The following is an 18,929-nucleotide window of genomic DNA, read 5'->3' as shown; positions in this document are numbered from 1 at the left end:
GGGGGAGAGAGAGGAAAATCATAAATCAGACTCTTAACTATGGAGAATAAACTGATTATTACCAGAGAAGTGGGTTGGGGGATTGGTTAAATGAGTGATGGGGATTAAGGAGTATGCTTGCTGGGATGAGCACCAGGTATTGTATGGCAATGTTGAATCACTGTATTGTACACCTGTAACTAATATTACACTGTGTGTTAACTAACTGGAATTTAAATAAACACTTAAATAAAAATAAAGATCAGGTGATATAGTTGTCTTAGAATTATGAGTGCTAACACCACATCATCTCTATAGCAGAGGCCTAATCCTTTTCTGTATGACGACTGGGTCCATCTATGGAGAGCAACTGCCTGACCATGGAGTGTATTAGTTAATTAAGTGGTCAGATAAGAACTATTGCAAAATACATGGAAGCTTCAAGAAGAAAACAAAATTCTTCACTAGGTTGTGCCAATGTTTTCGAAGGGCAGTTGGCTGGCCAAGCTGACCTTCCCATGGCCTTTTCTCTTTTGACACTTTGCCTCCTGTTACAGAGGCTTATGGCCACAGAAGAACTTGAGAGTTTTAAGCCAGAACCTGTCTTACTTTGCCAAACCCACAATTTCTTTGAGGCTCCACTTCCCATCAAGCAGCCAGCCTACTCTGGGAGGCTAAGCCATAACATGTCCAGCAACAGGAACTAGGCTCTGGGAAGTTAAAGGGAATCCTTACTTCAGATCCCCAGGGAGATAGATCATCTAAGATCTGGAGGAAAAGGGTATCCAGAACTTGGATAGGGCTGGGGATGAGGTTTCTTGGGAAACCACCAGCCATTTTCTGAAATATGAATGGCCCTGAGCATAGAGAAAGATAGTAGAGTTCCATGGAGGATCTTGACCTTCGAAGATCTTTGCTCCTTGCAGACCTTTGTTATTACTTGGGATAAAGCTTTGGCTACCAGCCTACCCATGGTGTCTAGGTGAGCAGTTGGGTGAAACTTTTCTAAGACGTACTCCTTGTAGTCTCTTCTCTAGCCATTGCATAGGTTGGTTCTGGCATTCTTTTGAACAATTCTCTTTGATGGGGTACTATGATTCAAACTAATGTCATGCAGAACTAGAGTCAAGTGCAAGCTTTGTTGATCCCCAGCTATGCTACATTGGGTAGATTACTTCTCTGAGTCTCTGTTCCCTCCTCTGCAAAATAGGGATAAGAAAGTCCTGTTCTTTGTCTGTTCTGAGGGTCAGTGGTAAGTGGGGTTGTGGGTTGATGGTGGGGTTATGCAGGTCTCAGGAGGGTGATGGGAGAGGGCAGATGGATTGCTGGTCAGGCTGCTGAGATTAGCTCTTGGTGTTTCTCCCACAGCTCACTAAGCCTGCGTTATTTCACCTATGGGATTCTCTTTGGTTGTGGCTGTTCCTTCGCCTTTCAGCCATCTCTCGTCATCCTGGGCCACTACTTCCAACGCCGCCTGGGTCTGGCCAATGGTGTGGTGTCTGCTGGGAGTAGCGTCTTCTCCATATCATTTCCTCTTCTCATCAAAACACTGGGGGCTAAGATCAAGCTCGCCCAAACCTTCCAGGTGCTGAGTACCTTCATGTTTATTCTTACACTGCTTTCGCTCACCTACCGGCCACTCCTACCCAGTTCCCAGGACACCCCAAACAAGAGAGGTGTCCGCACCCTGTGCCAACGCATTCTGTCTCAGCTTAGAAAGTATTTCAACATGCGAGTATTCCGCCAACGTACTTACCGCATCTGGGCCTTCGGGATTGCTGCTGCTGCCCTTGGTTACTTCGTTCCGTATGTACACCTGGTAAGGAATACTAGGGTGGATGCACCTTGCCTCCAAGAAGCTGCCTTTAGCCTTCCTTAGGTCCAGAAGGTAGGGATGGAAGACTATGAAAGGGCAGAGCTGGGACATTTGGCAAAAGAGACCAAACAGTGTTTGAAGAGATCCAGAACGGGAAAGAACAGACTAAGGGAAGACCTCAATGGAAAAAGGGTAGAGTCCCTTAGGAGAAAGCCCATGCTTTATCAATAGGGCTTCCCCCAGCTGATAAATCTAGATAGGTTTTCAGGAGAAGATAAGCATCATTGGGATGGAAGACTGGCCTAGATGACCCAAGGATACGGTTTCCTAAGAGTGTGTTCTATGGAATGCTGGTCTTTGTGGTCAAATGATTTGTTCAAGAAACAACATATAATCAATCTTTCTAGCTTCATATTGTTGCAGTCTTTTAAATGTACCAAAAATCCAGCAGTAAAAGAAATTCATTTAGCTTTGTTTAACCATTCTCCATCCAAATTCTACTGCCACAGAACTGTCAGTTGTAGTTCCAGTAATTATCTTCCATAGACCTCATGTTTCTTAAAACACACTTCTGGAAGCATTATGTGAGTTGGTGGATCTTCTCCCCTGATGACCTGCTGTTGCCTCAGGCTATCAGTTCTGGGTCAGGGAATGGGGAGGTTTGTGGGGAGCCCTTGAATTTTCTTAGTTGTTAAGGCTGTATGTAGTCTGTCCTGCCAGGATTTGTAAAAGGCTTAGAGATACCCACTCCCCTCAGCTATTTCTCAGAAGCCCAGAATCTGAAGATCCAAGGCATATGAAGCCTTTTAAGCAATTAGAAGCAACCAGAAAGCTCATTCTGGAGCTGTGGCTAAAAAGAAGGGGGTTGTAGGGGAGGGAGCTCTTGCCATGGTTCAGGAAAGTAAGCCATAGAGGGTTTTGGAAATGTAAACAGTTAACTGGTCAACTCCTTTTCTTTCTCCTGTTCCTGGGGGTCCTGGTGCTCTGCTTCTCAGATGAAGTATGTCGAGGAGGAGTTCTTGGAAATCAAGCAAACCTGGGTGCTCTTGGTGTGTATTGGGGCTACCTCAGGCCTTGGGCGTCTTGTGTCAGGCCGTGTCAGTGACTCCATTCCTGGACTTAAGAAGATCTACTTGCAGGTGAGTGTGACCACCCTTCCCTCACCCTAGTGGTATAGGAGGAATAGCCTACCACAGATGCTAGGTAACCCCCAGCCTTTGGGATAGACTGGTAGGTTGTGTCATTACTGTGCCCTGGGCCCCGGCTTTGACATGAGCTTGTTCTTCAACATGAGAAAGTCAATCAAATTCTCTGAGCCTCAGTTTCCCTTGATTTCAACTGAAGACAGTCATCCTTGTTCTTCCTCCTTCATCAAGATGGACTGAGGATCCAGTGACATCAGTGTGTAAATGGAACCTCTAAGAACACTTTCAAAGAAAGCATTTATTAATAATGGCTCTTTCATCCAAAATAGGGAAACTGAGGCCAGGAGTTAGGTGTTGTCCGCATTGAGGACTTATCTCCTTGCTCCCCCATACTCACTTGGAAGGCCTTGGGCATCTGTAGTATTCTGTGTCCAAGTGTTTAAGTCCAGGTCAAGTCATTCACTTCTTGTATACTTCCATAGCTACTTGTACCAGGCATTGGCTCTCAAATTCTAGCTTCCTGATGGACACCAAAACAAGTGCCAGAAAATACAACCTTACTTCCCCTCTATGGGCCTCACTTTCCTCATTTGTGAAATAAGAATAGTTCTTGCTTTTCCTATCTCACTTCACAGGTGAGGATCAAAATGCCTCATATTGTGGGCAGTAGCCACCTGGATGCTAGAAGGGCCACTTTCTGTGTGAACTATGCTCTGGTCTGGCTTGAGACTACTGTTCAAATTGTCTGTCTTTGTCTGCCTGGCAGCAGTATTGCCTTTCTGACCTTGTTCATGCTTTTCGCTCCTGCAGTTGGTTTTACCAGAAGGTACATGAATGTAGCACACTGGGAAGGGAAATAGCAGCCCCTCAAAACATGTGGTCACAAATAATCCATTAAAAAGTTGGTTGAGTTCTGACTCTTCTGGTAAATCCCTAAAAGCACTTCCAAGAGGCCCTGATAGGGGCACTGACATAGTAGGGATTTCTCTGTCTTCTGACAGCCCCAAGTGTTTTCCTAAACATTCTCAGATGTCTCAGACAAGAATATGATTAAAGTTTTCTGTTGTGTTTAACTCTGTGTTAAATTTGCAAAAGGGTGCCCTATGGTTCATCTAGTCCAACTTCTCATTATACAGAAAATGAGGAAAAGACTCATACAGATAGTCATGGCAAAGTTGAATTCATATGTAGCACTTTTCTTATATTCCACTTTACTCTAAGTGATGGATGGCAGAGCTTATGTCCCAGAGATAAGTGATTTGACCAGAGTCAACTCAAAAGACTGATTGAGGTAAACCAGTTATGAAATTCTGAATTCCTGGGCAAATATCAGCAAGCGCCTTATCTGAGTAGATTTTTGCATAGGAGAATGTGTGGCTTTTTCAGCCTCTTCCATATGCCAGCCGTGTTGGTCTTGCCTGTCATTATCAGCTGCTCCAGGATGTTAACAGTGCTGGAAATCAGGGTAAGCTAGCAATTGGCCGGGACTTAATCTTGAGGAAAACCTGCCTAGCCATATAGCTCATTTCTCACCACAGTCCCTAGGAGAGAAATAGGGCCCGAGCAGCTTTTGCTTTCTATTGTGCAGAGGGAGTTCCAAGGGAGGTAGAGGCATTAAATAGCCAAAAGCAGAACTAGACTTAGGATCCAGTGCTTCTGCTGACCACTTCCCCTACCCACCCAACACTTTCTCTCCCCTTTTCCAGTATAACTTGACCCATTTTTACCACTTAGAGTAATATGAAATAATCTTAGAATGTTATAGCTAAAATATATCTTTACCAATTGTAGTCCAACTCCCTCATTTTACAAATTGAGGAACTGAGGCCTAGAAAGGGTAAGCGACTTGTCCAAACTCATCTTGCTAGCAAATGTCTCAGGCAGAGAGCACAAGACATGGATAAACTTCTTTTTCTTGAGCTACTCAAGATACTCCATCACAGGAATTTGCCTCACTTTCTTCCTGGGTCAGAAGCAGGAGTATAGACCTGGGGAAAGAAAGGAGTGTAGACAACTTCAGATTCTGTAGAGATGTCCACTAGACCCTATGATTCCCACTGTGGGCAAAGACAGACACATATCTGGTGTCAAGCCCCTGGACAGACTGTTAGAAAGAAATGACATCCTGCAGGACAACCTCACTTCTGGCCAATTTTTGAGGTCTAATTCTCAGTTAAAAGAGGGATTTTAATTTCTAAACTGGCAAGGCCTCATGGAGGATGTTAACTGGCAGCTAGATATAATAGGTAGTAATTTGAGATGACCAAAATCAGTTAATGGGGTCCTTTGTATTGTATAATGGTATTAACTTTTAACTGCCATACCATTATGGCTTGGTTGATAGGTGGGTCTGATATTATCTTAGAGTTATGCATGAATCTCCTAGAGTTGAAGCTGGGATATCAGGGTCCTTATTCCTAGATTCCACCTAGGTATCCCAAAACAGCCTAGACAAACTTCAAAAATCTTCTAACAAAGAGATTTCCTCAAATGGAACAACCAGGACATTTCTTATCCTCTCTAAAAACCAACTGATCGACCTAGCAAACCCACTGCCAGTACAGCACAGAAAATCTTCAGGGCTTGAAACAGCCTTGACCCTCCTATCCCATCCATGTGGTGATGTGGTGATTTATCCTTACTGGGTAAGTTTGCCTGTTTGCGTAAAGGATTAGAAAATCCTGGGTCCTGCCAAGGACTTGGTAAACAGATTAGGTCTTAGTCCTGAGCCTGGAATGACCTGGCTGTGCTGACTAGAGTGGGTGGGAAGAAGGCAGTTTATTTCTCTGCTTATAGCCTAGGTCTTCAGTCTGGCTCACTGATACAGGTTGCAGAGGCCCTTAATCAAAAGACCAGCTGTTTCCAGTTGCTTTTCTCTCTCTTGAATGGGAAAAACTAGCCTCTGGAAAGGCAGTTTCTTTGTTTTGGAGTCAATTTGTTCAGTTCAAAGAAAGTCCTTTCTAGGCTAGTCAATGCCCCTGAGCCGGCTTCAGGCTCCCTAAAGCCCCTCTTAGTGTCTTGGTTCTCCTTAAAGTTCCCTTTGTTGCCCTTTGCATGGTGCCAGGCAAAGTCCAGAGGACCACACAGCCATGCTATCTGAAATGGTGCTGTGTCCCATATCTAAATCATAAGGAACCTGGGTGAATCTCCTGGTGGTTTCCCTCATGACAAGGTGTTTTCTAAAAGCAGCCACCCACATTAATGGGCACTGGGTCCTTTCTCATTTGAGGAAGCTGTGACTTCCATTCATGCCCCTATCTAATCATCATTCAAGTTATCCTTACTTCCTTCCCTTCCTCTTCCCATATCTTACTTGGATCTGAGAACACCAGCATGGTCTGATTCCAGCCCCTGAAGCCTGGGGCAGCCAAATGCAAGATCAGAACAATAGCAATCTCCTTTAGCTTAGGGTCCAGTGAAAAGATAACTTCTTAAGGACAGGGGCCATGTCCCCTAACTTTTTAAAAAAGTCTTGATGGACTCACAGTTAAACAGGAGCTCTCTTAAAAACCTTGAATCTTTCAGTGCAGGACTTAGAAGGGGCCTAAGTAAATATTTAACCTAATGCTGTCTCTGTTGATAGCCCCCGTCCCAATTTATAGATGGTAGAAATGAAACCCTAAGAAAGGGGATATGATTTGTTATGTGGTCTTGACTGATAAGCACAACATGACCTAAGGCCCTTGCTCCTCTAGGTCATCTCCTTCCTGCTCCTGGGCCTGATGTCCATGATGATTCCCCTGTGCCGGGGCTTCGGGGGCCTCGTCGTTGTCTGCCTCTTCCTGGGCCTGTGTGATGGCTTCTTCATCACCATCATGGCCCCCATCGCATTTGAGCTGGTGGGCCCAATGCAGGCCTCACAGGCAATTGGCTACCTCCTTGGCATGATGGCCCTGCCGATGATTGCTGGGCCCCCCATTGCAGGTGAGGCTGATATTACAGGGAGGGCATGTGTGGGGGAGTCCTGTGTTCCCTAGGCCCTAGCAATCCTGAGCACCTCTGCTTGAAGTCCCTTTTACTCTTATTCTCTATTTACGCAGCCTTGTTAGAGTGCATGAAACCCCTTATCACTATTGGTGGAAGAGGCCAAGTACAGTATATGTGCATGGACTCATTTTTTGGGAATGGGCTTTTCATGGCTCTCTAATTATTTCAGTGAGGTTTTATTTTAGACAGCCTGGCTGATTCCAAGATGGTAGAGAGAGAAATTAGTTTGGCCTTCTTGATTATTCTATTGGTCCAGTATCTTCTCATTCCCTCTCTTTATAGGAAAATAATTATTTGCAAGTAGTTGGGCAGGAAGAGAAGAGAAAGTGGACCCCGGCTTTATTTAGGTTTAGAAACATGCCCCTCCTTCTCTATTGGCTTCTGAACTGAGCCCGTAGAAGAGATTCGGGTAAAGACAAATCCCAGGACTGAGCCAGTGAGGTTTACTTTCAGCAGGCAGCAGGCAAAGTGTTGGCTTGCAGTCTTTCAATACTCCCAGTTTCCTTCTTCACTCTCCAAGAAGGGCATTGTTCATACCCCAGGGAACATAGGAAACAAGGAAAAAAACAATGAAAAGAGAATTCCATTTCTTTTCTTTAGGATTTATTGCAAATTCTGATTCAGGGACTAGCATCTCTAGGCTGGCCAATTGGGCTAACTCAACAAATATCCCTTGAACACCAATTCTGCATAAGGCGTTGTAAGGGCATATCATGCTGTTTGACAGTGACAAAAGCTTTCACCCGGGCCCTTGTGCAACAGCCACACTGCTCACTGGGAGAAGGGAGCCTCTGCCCAGCCTCTGATCCCAGAGATGGATCCCAGAATCCAGATCTCTTTCTATTCTGCTTACTGTCTAAGCAGTTCAAGGGTTTACCTGCCTTTCTTCAGTTGTATTTCTGGGCTCATGTTTCCTATGAGGTACCCCACATTAGCTTCTGAAGGCAAGCAGGGGAGTCCCTGCATAACATGACAACTGTATTCATAGTATTGGCAACTTATAGAACCCAGAAGGGCCAACAATATCGGTAACTGGGATGAAGAATGCATATATATATATATAGCCTTCTCAGGGTAAATGGGAACTTCAGAGGAAGGGCATTTCAGAGAAAAAAAATAGGAACTTAGCTGAACTGTTCCATAAGAACACTCTACTATGGATCAAGATAAGGCTTGGCCATTTTTTGTGGAACTCTTTTAAACTAAATTCCCTCCTAACTCCATACCTAAGAGTGACTAGAAGTTAAGCCATAGCTTCATGGAAGTAAAAAATGGAGAACTTTAAGAGAAACTTCATTAGCCCCTTTCATAATAAACATTAACCTCAAGGGCCTGCAGCCCCATTACCTCAGGGAGGAGCCACCTGACTTTGTAACAGAGGTTTTATTTATTTATTTATTTATTCATTCATTCATTCATTTTCATTAGGAATGTTTAAATTGAGGGGAGATTAGGGTCAAGGTAGTGCAGGCCAAGGTTCTCTGGATAGGCATTGTTTAGGCCCCTGAAATAGAAAGCACCTTTGGGCTGGAGGGTAAAGCTGAACTTGACATGTCTTTCTTGACTATTTCAGGCCTCCTCCGCAACTGTTTCGGGGACTACCATGTGGCCTTCTACTTTGCTGGTGTGCCCCCCATCATTGGGGCTATAATCCTCTTCTTCGTACCTCTGATGCATCAAAGGATGTTCAAGAAAGAGCAAAGGGATTCCAGCAAGGATAAGATGTTGGTCCCTGATGCAGACCCCAATGGGGAGCTGCTGCCAGGTTCCCCTGTCCCTGAGGAACCAATCTAATGCATTTTCCTTGCCATTGTGTACTCCTCCACAACCTTTTCCCTTCCCCACCCTGCTCAGCATTTACATTTTTGCCATCAGCACACTTGTTCTCAAACATGCACACACAGCAGTTCAGCCACCTGACCAGCCCCTTGGAGCCAAAGCTCCTGTTAAACTCATTAACCAAATTCTCCCTGTGAATGCCTTTAAACCTTTCAGGGTCTTTCTCTCAGGATCTAGGAAAGTGTGGGATCCCCCTGGCCTTTGGAACATCTCCATATACTTTCTATACTTTCTGATACCTGGATATGGTACCTCCTGGTTCCAGCTTGCTAGTCACCCACTAAAAGCAACTTCCAAAGGTGCTACTGTGTCCCTAGGAGCCTTGTGGGAAGACCCAAGCCTCTGTATGCTCAGGAGTTCCTTGCCATCTGTCCTTGGAAGCCATTGGTAAGGGGGCAGAGAAAGAGCAGAGAGGTAAAACCAGACAAGGAGACTTGCTTAGTCTCAGAGTCTCTGAGGGCTGTGGCTTTCCAAGAACTGTGAATGACATCACTTTACAAGTGTACAAATAAGTATCCCCACCATATAGTTGGTTAACAGTCAGCTTCCTTCTTCCCTTCTCCATTTTTTCCCTTAACTGCTTCCTCTCTTTTCTCTTCCACCTCTACTTCTTTTTATGATTGTCATAGATGCATGGGTGCTTAAAGACAGAATGGACCTAGAGCTTGGGCCAATTAGCCTCATCTTGGCCTAGCCCACCCCTAAATTGATTATCAATTCCACTCATCTCAGGCTGAGCCACATCTCAATTTTTGGCTCAAGCTGCTATAATTACAAACTGGAAGAGTCAAATATCACATAGGGAAGGGACCTTAAACACCATAAAGTTCCACTTACTGCTTTTTACAGATTTCCCAGGCCAGTGTATTAATCTGCAGACACTTCCAGCTCCCCATCTGTATATTCACCTGTCAAAATGTGAAGAAATTCTTTTCATCTCAGCAGGCAGAGGAGGACTGATGATGGGGAGGGTGTGGTTGGGGGAGGGGCAATAGTTTTTGACCTGGCAAAGGACCAACTCCTCCATCTCTCTTTTGTCATGATAGGTTAATATTTCCACCTGGGTCAGGGTGGGAAAGGGGCTGTTTTAGGGAAAATCCCATTCCCAACCTGGATCCCCAAAAGGCAGAGGCAGCAACTACAGGTAGGATTTAACAATTTCTTTTAAGAAGAGGAAACCATCTTAACTTTACCCCAATATGGCTCCCAAACTGGGCATCCTGAGCCACTCTGTTTAGTGGGCATTAAAGGTACCAGGAAAGGTAGGCTCTGGACCATCCTAATACTTCTGAAATAGGTGCCAGATGCTTCCGTATGCTCAGATTCTGAGCAACACTCTTGCTGAAGAGCATTCCCAGCCAGACTATGTCCAAGCTAGCACAACTCACCTCCTTAAGAGCTCAGGCTCTCTCCTTACTTGCCCTCCTTGTGTTTCTTTCTCCATAATCTGGGCCTTTGACTGTTGTGCTATTACCCTAATCTTTCATCACCTTCTTGCCAGGCATCATCGGCTGTTACCTGGAGCTAACAGTTACTTGCTACCCTAAGCATGGCCCATCCAAAGCCAGAAGGATTAGGTTGCCTGTGAGGGGATCCAAAGAAGACAGTGGTCCCTAACCATGACATTTTCCGTTACAAACAGGCAGCTGGGGCATGGTTGGCCTATGATGGCTTCATTTAAGGCCAAAGTCCTGAGCCCCCTCTATTGGTCTTAGTCCAGGTTTTATCAACTTCCCAAAGGAAAATCCACTGGCTCTTAGCCCTGTGGGTAGGAAGGGGCCTAATTACTATCCTCCTGGCTCAAATAGCAGTGGTGCAGTAGAAGCTGAACCCCAGGAGCCTTATAATTCCAAGGAGAGATCATTGAAAATGTTGGAGCAACAAAGCCCATGTGCCCATTCTTCTTACCTCTCCCTGACACCAAGTCATTGGAGGGCAGTTCTGCAGGGTCTCCTTTGTTGTTCAAGGTGAAGAAGGCGCTTACAAATTAGGCTGCCAACCATTTCTCTCCAGATGAAGGAAAGACATTCACAGGTCCCAAATCTGCTCTATCAGTTGTCACATAACATAGTGGGGTGTCAGTTTATTTCTTCCACATATATGCATGTACATGTGTAAGCTTGTGTGCTTTTGGAGAGAATGTTGGTTGGTGAAAGCAGCTCAGTATTAATATTTAGGGTAGGATGCAGCCTTTAATGCACCACAGTTAAATCTAGGAGAACGAACAAAATTTGGGAGTTTGAGATCTGGGACATTTAAATCCTCAAAAAGGTTTGGAACAAAATAAACAGATCTAAAAATCTAGATTTCGTATGTGTGTTGCCTACAGGGTAAAATAGTTTTAACCTAGTTAACAGCAGGAAGTTTGGCTTCAAAACTGAAATATCATTTCAGATAAAATTTCTGCCAAGGTCTATACTCTCTGTAAGTGCAGAAATTGGAAAAGGATCTATAGGGGGTTTGGAATTGGGTGGACTATTCAGTATTAGACTTTTAGGGAGCTCTGAAGTAGAAAAGTAGTCACTTTACAAAATGAGGACACAGTTAGTGACTGAAGCCAAGTGGAGGCCTCAACAAGGCTTCCATGTTGCTACATGGATGCCATGTTGAAAATGGGCAAAGATTTTAGGAACAATCCATTTTAATCCTTTCCCTTGTTATTAAGGGGGAACCTGAAGGGATTGGTATGGCTTGGTTACATAGCCAGACAGCAACAGACCCTGGAATTGGTGATGCAGAAGAAGGACCTACAATAATGACAAATCTGGGAGTAACTTTGTCCATCCTCTGCATTGATTTAAGTGGGGAAACTAAGGCTTAGATATAGCAAGGGACTGAGCAGGTTCACATAGCTCATCAGTGACAGAGCATGCTGAGACTTGAACTCAGGTAACTGACTTCCAGTCTAAACCCCTTATCTCACAGATGAGGAAGCCAAGTTAAGAAGGGGAAAATGACTTGTCTACTTCATTTAACAACTTTGTAGTGAGCCCATTTACACAAGGGTGTCAAAGGGACCAGCTCCAAGCAAAAATGAAATCTGAGCAATGTTTGATTTTAGTATATCCCTTTTTGTTTTTCACGATTACCCTCATTCCCAAACCAACACATACTTCTGGTGTTCTCTCTTCCCAAGCATTCCAGACTTTCATGCAGCCTTGGTCTTGGAAAGCTGGTCCTACCTACCTGCTCTTCCACGCTCAGGAAACCAAGAGGTACAAATAAAAATCCATCTCTCTGTGGCCATACACTGAACAGGGGAGCAGTAAAGAGAAGGGGACCGGTTTCCTCTGAGAAACTGGTTTACCACTCAGTTCTTGGTGATTGTTGTTTCTCCCCTGCCTCAGTGCAGACATCCTCAGGCTGCCAGCCTCCTTACCTCCTCCCAATGAGACTAATTACTCTGTCCTGCTGCCTAGCCCTAGGCTCTCCCACCCAAGTATTGCTGCCCTCTCAGTCCCTCCTCCAGTAAGCCCCAAGGCCCCAGTCTGTGTTTGAACACTCAGATCATTAGATTTCAAAGTCGTGGAATCCCATAATTTTTATGAGCACATGCTCCCTTCCAGGGCCTTTTCATGTCTGAAGAGGAAGCCAGCAAGCTCCCTACCACTTCTCCACAGCAACAGAGCAGGCCAGCTGAAAGGAATTATGGGTGCCCCCAGGAAATCCCTGATGTCTGAGAGCTGGTGCCTAGATAGGGTGGGCACTGGTTTAAACCAGAACCCTTGAAGGAAGTTCTGAAATTTTAATGAGCTGAAATGTACAGGAGACTCCAGAGGCACAAAGAAAGGGATTAAATACCCAACTCTTGCAGGGATTGAGCAAGTTTTGCTTTAGAAGGCCCTCAATTCCTGCCTTTCAGCTCTCCCTAGTGGTCACCAGAAGCAAAGTTCCGTGACTGATTTTCAGGTCATAAAGAAATCTTTTCTAGGGACCTGCTGCTTTGTGTCAGGCACTCTGCTAGAAGTTAGGGATTTCAGAATGAAAGAAGCAGAGGTGGAAAAAACTAAGAGGAAAAAAAACACACACAAGAAGGAATTTGTACTATCTTTTTCCTGAGATACCTTTTTCTCTTCTGGATCCCAGCAGTCCAGAGCTTACTGACCTCAGAGCCTTTGGGACCGGACAGGAATCACCAGGGCCCTTCCAGGACTGAGGCCCCAGCATTTCCACCTCCTCACTGCCTGGCCACTGGCCTCCTCCTGGCTAAAGTCACCTGGAAGAACTATGTACTCCTCAGCATTGCTTTCCTGATGAGCAGAGCTCGGATGGATAAAATTAGCCCATTGCTCACATCTAACAAGTGCCAGAGCTAAGCCCAGCAGAGCTCCTGCGTGGCCAGTAAGACACCTGGACTGACAGCACCTGTCCAGCACCCCCAGCCCAGAGTCTCCTTGCTCCCTGGGCCTACCTGATCCAGGGATGAGAGGCTAGAGACCCTTTTTTCCACTGCACACCCACCCTACACTGCCATTGCAATGACTGGGCCCGAGGATCTGGGGATGGGGGTGCTAACCAGTACCACTTCCCACCAGGTCTCCACGCCCACCACACACTCACACTTTGGGAGTGCCTGGGGATGGGGATGGGGCTGGGGTCCATGGGGCCCTGGCTGCAGCATCTCTTGGCTCTGCCACTGCCCTCTGGTCACCTTAGGTGGGGAAGGGCAGGGCTCCTGCCCCTTGGTGGCCCTCCATCCACTTCCGCGTCTGGGAAGGGTAAGAATCTGGGAGACACGCCAAGGAGATATATCTGACCCTGCTACATAGATGGGAATCGGGACAGCCCAGGCAAAGGGGATGGGAAGGAAGGATGGAAAACCTAACTGCAGGCTCTGCCAACTGTCTGGGAAGCCAGTTGAATAGACTGCCATGTGTCCTGGGCTCAGGTTCTCCTTGATCCCCACCCCCGCTGCCCTCCCCCTGCTGCCTCCACCAAGCGCTTGATCCAAAGCCCTGGAGGTGATCCAGGCTGGAGGGGCAACAACACCTTCCTACCAGTTGCCCTCTTTTCTCTTCCCCCTACCTGATCTGGCCCCAAGGACAGAATCGGCCTGCAGCTGGTGAAGGCCTGCAGCTGGTGATTCTAGGCAAGGGGCTCTCAAAGATCAGGGGCGGAGGGTGGGAGTCACCTCCAGGAAACTCTTGGTCCAAAGCAGCCATTCTCCACAGCCCTCCTCTCCAACCTCCAACCCTGGGCTGGCCTGCAGGGCCAACTTCTCCACACAAGTCAGCACAATGGGGCTGCTTCTTCCAAAGAACTGGCCCACCAATCTATCCCACCAGTTCCCCATAATAGTTGTCCCAGAACTCCTGGGGAGGAGTGACCAACTACACTAGTGGGGGCTCCCAGCTCAGGTAGGCTCCTTCACCACACAGTCCCTGAGTACCATGCAGGGTGAAGGTGAGCCCCCACCAGCTGCCCTAGGTTCACACAGGTTAACTAGCTAGTGGGATTTCCTAGGCTTGAGAAATCTCCCCCAAACCTGAAGGGAGACCCAGAAATGGACCAGGTCGACAATAAGACCCCCCCTCCTCAATTTACTCCCCATCCAACACTCCACCCATTTGCTTCCTTCAGCCACTTGCCTAAGTAGGAGTGAAGGAGAGGGCCACGGTAACCACTTCCACTCCTCTCCCCCACACACCCACATACCCTCATCCTCCTCTAGGGTGGCATGTTCTGGGAAACCCAGTCTTGCAGTACATCTGCCTCAAAGCCTTGCAAGGGCCAGAGTTCCCCCCTGTCACGGGGAAATCTTTCAGCTATTTGCCTTCTCATTCACCCGCCCCCTCCCCCTGACACTCCTCCTTCATCCTTTAGCTCCATGAACACAGGGGTCCACCTCCCCCCAGCATATCTGGACATAGAGGCTCCCTTCAACAATAATAGGGTGCCCCCACCTTTGGGTGGGCAACCTACAGTTCCCAGATGCTCCCATATCCCCCATCACATCTGACCCACCCCACCCCCACCCTGAGAGGCAGCTGGTCTTATACCTATTTTGTCGATGGGTAAAGTGAGGCCAATAGGGAAAATAAATGCCATTTTTCAAACCCCTTTTCCACCAAGGCTCTCTGCACCCTTACTTACAGAAAGTAAGGAAGTAAGTGAATCTTTCTGTACCCCTGACTTCTCAGAAAGTATGCGTGTTGCTCCGGGAGACAGTACCTGCTCCACCCAGGCTCACTCTTCCTCCCAAGAAAAACTCTGGACAGTGAGTGGCACCATAGCCCCAAGATGGACGCACGAAGACTGCAGAAGTTGAGCCAGAGTCCTTGTGCACCACCCCGCACCCACACCAGCCTGTCTTACGGAGGGAGAGGGATGAGGAGGGGAGTATAGAAGAGTAATTTTAGGAGTCTCTAATCTGCCTTTCCCTGAGAATACACAACATTGTCTTCTGGGTTCCTCTGTGTCTCAAAATGGAGGTAAAACTCCAAAATGAATTCTTCTGTGCCTTACTCCCTTGGTCCTCTTATTATTCAATAGAATTATCACCAATGAGGGCTAATTTCCAGGGCCTTGTTTAATTCCCACAGACCCCCAAAGGACCTTTTGTCTGGTTTGGTTATTGGGGGGATGAACAGTTCCTGGGAGGCCCTGCTTTTATGGGAAAGGACTTGTGTGTCTAAGCAATCAACATAGATAGCTCAAAGTGTCCCTCTTTTCTAGACTTCCAGTGTTTAGTGTTTTGCTAAGCCTCAGAGAAGGGATGGAAAAGAGTAGCACATAACCAGCAATTAAAGGTTGGGAAACTCCAGAGTCAGCACCTGTGGAAAAGAAAAGTGGAGAACATGCCTAAACTTCTGCCCACACACTTCAATGAGGTGGACTTGTCCTGTATATGCCTCTCAGCAATTGTGGCCATTACCTTCTTCATCTCCCGTGACCCCAGGTTAGAGATTCCCTATATCTGCAGGGGAACTTGGCCATCTAGCAGTCCCCACCACACAGTACCATTGTTTGGTAAGATCTTAATCCCCTGATCCCAATAAGCTCTAGCCTAAGCTTTTCCTTCAGGCTGAACAACTTCAAGCAACCAAACCAGGTACCTCCAAGGTTAGGACTCACCTGTCAACCACGCTGGTCCTGGAAAGCAAGGACAGCCAGATTTCAGGGAAAGTCAAGTTCTAAGCAAAGCTACTTCTAGTTCAGTAGCTCTATAAATAGTTTTAACTAATGAACTTCAGGAGCACTTTAAATACATTGACAGAGCACCAGGGTTTCAAACAAACTTGACTTAATTCTCTCTTTCTAGCCAACTGAGTTCTTTCTTCACAATCATTGGTCAATACAATTAAAGGGCTGTCATACCAGAAGGAAATCAAAGATCCAAAGAAGGTCAGGATTAAAACAGTGGAGAGCTTCAGATCCAGTAATTTTCACACTGTATTCGGTGACTCTTAGGTGTTTCACAGAGTTACCTCAAAGTCCACTGAAATTTCTAGGACTGATTTTTCCCTATTCCACCTATGGAAACAGATAAAAATGCTGAATAGTATATATATATATATATATATATATATATATATATATATATAAATTTAAGAAGATTCTGAAAGGTGGAGATAAGAAGTCAGACCAGCTAAGGACCTCAGAACCAGGGGGTGACTCACTTGAAGTGAGTGTTCCTGGTTTCTTCACACTGTATTCGGTGACTCTTAGGTGTTTCACAGAGTTACCTCAAAGTCCACTGAAATTTCTAGGACTGATTTTTCCCTATTCCACCTATGGAAACAGATAAAAATGCTGAATAGTATATATATATATATACATATATATATATATACATATATACATATACATATACATATATATATACATATATATATACATATATATATACATATATATATATATACATATATACATATACATATATACATATGTATATGTATATATGTATATATATATATATATAAATTTAAGAAGATTCTGAAAGGTGGAGATAAGAAGTCAGACCAGCTAAGGACCTCAGAACCAGGGGGTGACTCACTTGAAGTGAGTGCTCCTGGTTTCTTCTTTGCCTTATATATCCCAGACTTGGTGCTGAAGAAGCCAGAAACCCAAAAATGCCAATGAGCACTAATATAAAAAGTCAGTGAAAATCTTTCCTTTTTAGCCAAAGAATCATGAAAGGGTCAGTCTAGAAAGATAGAAAACGTCTGCACAATAACCATTCTACTTCAGTCAAACACCATGGAAAAAACTGTGCTCCCAGCCCCACCCCAGCCAGCAAAGGCAAAGTGGAGAGCCTGGATTTCCACTTTCATCCTGCTGTAGCAAGTAACATCTCCCCCATTCATCACCATGGTGGTGTCACAGTAGGCCAGATGTGGAGCTCAGACTTTCATCCCAGCTAGGCAGAAACACATGGCATCCCTGTCCCTTGCATCCCTGGTGGTATCAGAGGAAATCTAGTGAAGTACCCAAACTCCCACCTCCACATAGAAGTAACGAGAAGCCCCTCAATACTGGGATATCAGTAGTGGTCCAGTGGAGAACCTTGACAGTAATGAGGTAGTATACCCTTCTTCCTCTGGCATGCTGTCAGAGGAGGCCTGCTAAAACAGACTTTTTTTTAAAACCCCACAGCTTCATTACATATTACTAAAAATGTCCAGGTTTCAATCAAAAGTCATTCATGACTCATGGATATCATACCAGACCCAAGAAAATATCAATTTGAGTTAAAAAAAAATGACAACAATGAGATGGCACAGATGTTAGCACTATCTGACAAGGAACTTAAAGCATTCATCATAAAAATCCTTCAAAGGGTATTTATAAGCATTCTTAAAATAATTAAAGAATTAGAAAGTCTCAGCAAATAAATAGAAGATATAAAGGGATATCAAATGGAAGTTTTGGAAGTAAGAAAAGAATAATGGAGATTAAAAAAAAAAAAGCTCAATGGATAAGTTCCACAACAGAATAAAGAAGAAAGAGGAAAAAATCAGAGAACTTGGAAAAAAGGCCAATATTAATTATCTTGTCTAAATAAAAGAAAGGGAGATGCCTGGCTTGCTCAGTAGGTAGAGCATGCAACTCTTGATCTCAGGGTTATGAGTTCAAGCCTGCCATGTTGGGTGTAGAGTCTACTTAAAAAAAATAACAGGAGAAAGGAAATAAACTGAAAAAAAATTAACAGAACCTTAGGGAACTGTGGGACTCCAACAGAAAAAAATATCCATGTGATCAAAGTCCCAGAAGGAGAAAAGAAAGGAGGTGTGGCTGAGAAAATATTCAAAGAAATAATAACAAAAAAAGATCTTAAAAGCAGTGAGAGAGAAATGACAACTTAATTTTTTAAAAAGAATTTATTTATTTATTTGACAGAGACAGAGAGCACGAGTAGGCAGAGAGGCAGGTGGGGGGTAGGGGGAGCAGGATACTTGCTGAGCAGAGAGCCCGATGCAGGGCTCAATCCCAGGACTCTGAACTCATGACCTGAGCAGAAGGCAGAGGCTTAATCCATTGAGCCACCCAGGAGCCCCTATGACCCCTTAATTATGGAGGAAAAAACAATTAGAATGATAATGGATTTCTCATCAGAAACCATGGAGGGGAGAAGAAAGAAGTCACAAGTTTTTTTAAGTGCTGAAAGAAAAGAACTATTATCTCAGAATTGTATATTCAGTGAAAATATCCTTGAGGAACAAAGAGCAAATCAAGACATTCTCAAATAATGTAAAACTAAGAGAACTTGTTGCCAGCAGACCTACCCTAAAAGAATGACTAAAAGAAGTTTTACAGACAGTAAAGAAATGACAAAAGAAGGAATCTTGGAGCATCAGGAAAGAAGAAAGTACAATGAAAATGAAATATGAGTAAATACAACAGATTTTCCTTATCCTCTTGAGTTTTCTAAAGTGTGTTTAACAATTGAAGCAAACATTATAATATCTGATGTGGCTCTCAACATATGTAGAGGAGTCATTTAAGGCAATATTACAAATAGGGGACAGTGAAGAGACAATAAATCAGGTAAGGTTTTTACACTTCACTGAGGCTGGTAAAATATTAACACCAGTAGACTGCAGTAAGTTATGTACATATCAAACCACTAAAGAAGCTGTGTAAGAAGATACCTTCAAAAGCACTAGAGGTAAATAAAGTAGAATTCTAAAAAAGTTAAAAATAAAACTTACAGGAAGGCA

General features: G+C 44.8%; 2 protein-coding genes across 2 annotated transcripts in view; one reads left to right on the top strand and one right to left on the bottom strand.

The window, feature by feature from the left end:
• The window catches only part of SLC16A2 (solute carrier family 16 member 2), a 166,257-nt gene extending 155,187 nt beyond the window's left edge, over window positions 1-11,070 (top strand). The window contains exons 3-6 of the mRNA XM_082716042.1: window positions 1,348-1,798; window positions 2,791-2,934; window positions 6,636-6,864; window positions 8,501-11,070. Coding sequence (XP_082572168.1) covers window positions 1,348-1,798; window positions 2,791-2,934; window positions 6,636-6,864; window positions 8,501-8,721 — 1,045 coding nt within the window. The 3' untranslated portion in view covers window positions 8,722-11,070. The remainder of the gene's footprint in view (window positions 1-1,347; window positions 1,799-2,790; window positions 2,935-6,635; window positions 6,865-8,500) is intronic.
• Window positions 1-18,929, bottom strand: part of ZDHHC15 (zDHHC palmitoyltransferase 15) — a 1,212,570-nt gene that overhangs the window by 259,763 nt on the left and 933,878 nt on the right. The window lies entirely within an intron of this gene.

Source organism: Mustela nivalis, assembly GCF_964662115.1.
Source record: "Mustela nivalis genome assembly, chromosome: X".
Lineage (NCBI taxonomy): Eukaryota > Metazoa > Chordata > Mammalia > Carnivora > Mustelidae > Mustela > Mustela nivalis.
Note: the sequence above shows the minus strand (reverse complement) of the source record. Positions and strands in the feature narration are given on the sequence as shown.